This window comes from Vollenhovia emeryi, unplaced genomic scaffold (assembly GCF_000949405.1).
Source record: "Vollenhovia emeryi isolate VEMERY1.0 unplaced genomic scaffold, V.emery_V1.0 DF943010.1, whole genome shotgun sequence".
NCBI lineage: Eukaryota > Metazoa > Arthropoda > Insecta > Hymenoptera > Formicidae > Vollenhovia > Vollenhovia emeryi.
The window spans coordinates 1-2767 of record NW_011963356.1 but is presented as its reverse complement, the minus strand read 5'-3'; the positions used below and the strand labels follow the sequence as shown (position 1 = coordinate 2767).

General features: G+C 46.7%; 1 protein-coding gene across 1 annotated transcript; it reads right to left on the bottom strand.

Annotated features, from left to right (window-relative positions):
- Window positions 1–581: 581 nt before the first annotated feature.
- LOC105567022 lies at window positions 582–2432 on the bottom strand (the record flags this gene model as incomplete). Its single annotated transcript, XM_012021533.1, has 1 exon — window positions 582–2432. A coding segment is annotated over one exon (1851 nt), but the record flags the coding sequence as incomplete, so codon positions are not given.
- Between the last annotated feature and the right edge of the window lie 335 nt (window positions 2433–2767).

Sequence of the window (2767 nt, the reverse complement as noted above, 5' to 3'; positions counted from 1 at the left end):
AAGGGAGTCGCGTTACTCACTCGGGATTTAAGTAAATCGCCCATTTTGTAATCGACCGAGCCGGCGTTGAATCGAAAGCAACGTATGTATGATCGTATGATTTTACGCACCTGGTTTCGACCGTCGAGTAGCCAAAATTTGCGTCTAATCGTATACAAAGTCGTTTGTATGCCGGCGTGGTAGTATTTTTCATGCGTTTCTCTTATAATTAAATCCGTTAAGAAATAATGACTTGGTAGTAAAATTGGGTGCTTTTGCGAGAAGGCTAACCTTGATAGTCTGAGGCGTCCGCCGACGCGAATCAAACCATTTTCGTCGAGAAACGGATTTAGCGCTACAATATTGCCTTTCTTTACCGGGCGCCCATTCGCAAGTTCATTCAATTCGCGTGAAAAACAAGATTCTTGAATGATTTTTATAATTCTCGTTTCCGCTTCATTTATTTCCGTTATGCCTAGCTGCCCGCGGTAAGTATTCTTTGGTCGAAAACGTAGGCATAATGCTGTGATTTTTAATAATCGTGAATATGACGAATATTTCTTAAGGAAGCTACAATCGTTAGAAACCGTCGCTATACATACATTTTTTCGTAATTCGGGTAATTCCTTTAATTCTGTGATACCGTTAGGCCATTCGCCTTCCTCTTTCGTTAGCCACAATGGTCCGGAAAACCATGATTGGTTATTCAGGAAAGCCTGCGGTAACTGACCCCGTGATAGCGCGTCAGCCGGGTTATCCTCTGATCGAATATGTCGCCAAGCTTGTAAGTCAGTAATTTCTTGGATTTGAGCAACGCGGTGAGACACGTACGTTTTTAATAAATGAGGTGGAGTTTTCACCCAATGTAACGCAATGGTCGAGTCGCTCCATAACACCGTCTTGCTAGGGGTTATTCCTAACGCACGATGCACCTCGCGATATAATTTGGCTAGCAGGAGCGCACCGCATAATTCGAGACGCGGTATTGTCACGGTTTTTAATGGTGCGACGCGAGATTTCGCACAAAGTAGATGACAACGTACGTTGTTGCGTTGATCGGTCGAACGAAGGTAAATGCAGGCACCGTAACCGATGTTACTCGCGTCGCTAAATCCATGTATTTGAACATCGGTGTAATCCGAAATCAACACATGGCGATCAATGGATAGCTTATTCATTAAATCTAATTGAGTCGCGAACTCTATCCACGTTTTGTGTATATTGGATGGGACGGATTCATCCCAATCTACCTTGCACTGCCATAAATTCTGCATCATCTTTTTTGCATATAATATGACGGGTCCTAGGACGCCTAAAGGGTCAAAAATCTTTGCGATTTCGGAAAAAACCATCCGCTTTGTGATTCTCTCGGCGTGATCGATCGAGCGGACTGAGTAACATAACTTGTCGTTGTGTGCGCGCCATGCTATGCCTAATGTTTTCAAGGGGTTGTTTTTATCGAGCATGAGATTAGTATTCACCGCGTCGGAGGTTAAATCGTTAATGATACGTTCGTCGTTCGACGCCCATTGTCGGATATTAAAACCGCCTCGAGAAAGTACCGTGATTATGTCATCCCGTAACGCGCGAGCTTCGCTAACGGTATTCGTACCTGTGAGTAAGTCATCTACGTATAAGTGCGTTTTGAGAACTCGGGCGGCGTCAGGATACGCGTCGTGCTCATCATCGGCTAGTTTTTGAATTGTTCGTATAGCCAGATACGGCGACGAGGATACGCCGAACGTAAGGGTGTTAAGTTGCAAAGTCTTTATTTGATCGTTCTGGCGCCAGAGGATTCGTTGGTATATCTGATCATCCTCGTGCAACAATATCTGCCTATACATCTTTTCTATATCTGCTGTGAGAACATATTTATACGTACGGAATCGAATTAAGTGAACGAATAACGTATCTTGAATAGTCGGCCCCACCATTAACCTATCGTTTAACGATGTGCCATTACTTGTTTTTGCCGATGCATCGAACACGACACGAACCCGGGTCGTGCTACTCGATGATTTGATTACCGCATGGTGCGGCATATAAAATCCTTCATTGGAAGGGTTATTCACCGGAATCATCTGTTTCAGATCTAAATATTCCTGTATTACTTGCGAAAAGGCGGCCCTTAACAATGGATCTGAGTCGAGCTTCCGTTCGAGCGAATTTAAACGTTTGAGAGCGACGGTTCGCGAATCGCCGAGGCTCATCTTATCCTTGCGAAATGGTAGTCTCACCGTATAGCGACCGTCGCGGTTGCGAGTAACAAATTTAGTGAAATGCTCTTCGCATTCGAGTTCCTCGTTAGATTTCGGCGTAACGGTGGGATCAGATATCTCCTCAATCACCCAGAATCTCGCGATCTGTTGATCTAGACCAGTCAATTTACATATCGCAGTTATCGGCTGATTCCGCGACGCGCTTCCGCCCGCTACGATCCAGCCGAGACACGTCTTTTGTAGATATAAATCGTTATCTCGTATCGATATGTAACGAGGGCGACCGGGGAGGTGCGGCCGCGTAGAAAAAACCCGAATTCCTCGAGCGAGAGAGAAGGAAATAGAGCCAGCCGGGGAAAATCGATAACGCGCGGTTGCCACGTCGGAGTCAGCCGGCGAGAAAATCGATAACGCGCGGTTGCCGCGTCGAAGCCAGCCAGAGAAAATCGATAATGCGCGGTTGCCACGCGTTGACGGCAACCGGCAACGCCGCGCCCGCCCCCGCCGCCTCACCCCGCGCGCCTCCGTCCGGGGGGTATAAAAGCCCCTCCGGAGCAGGCGATTTAACG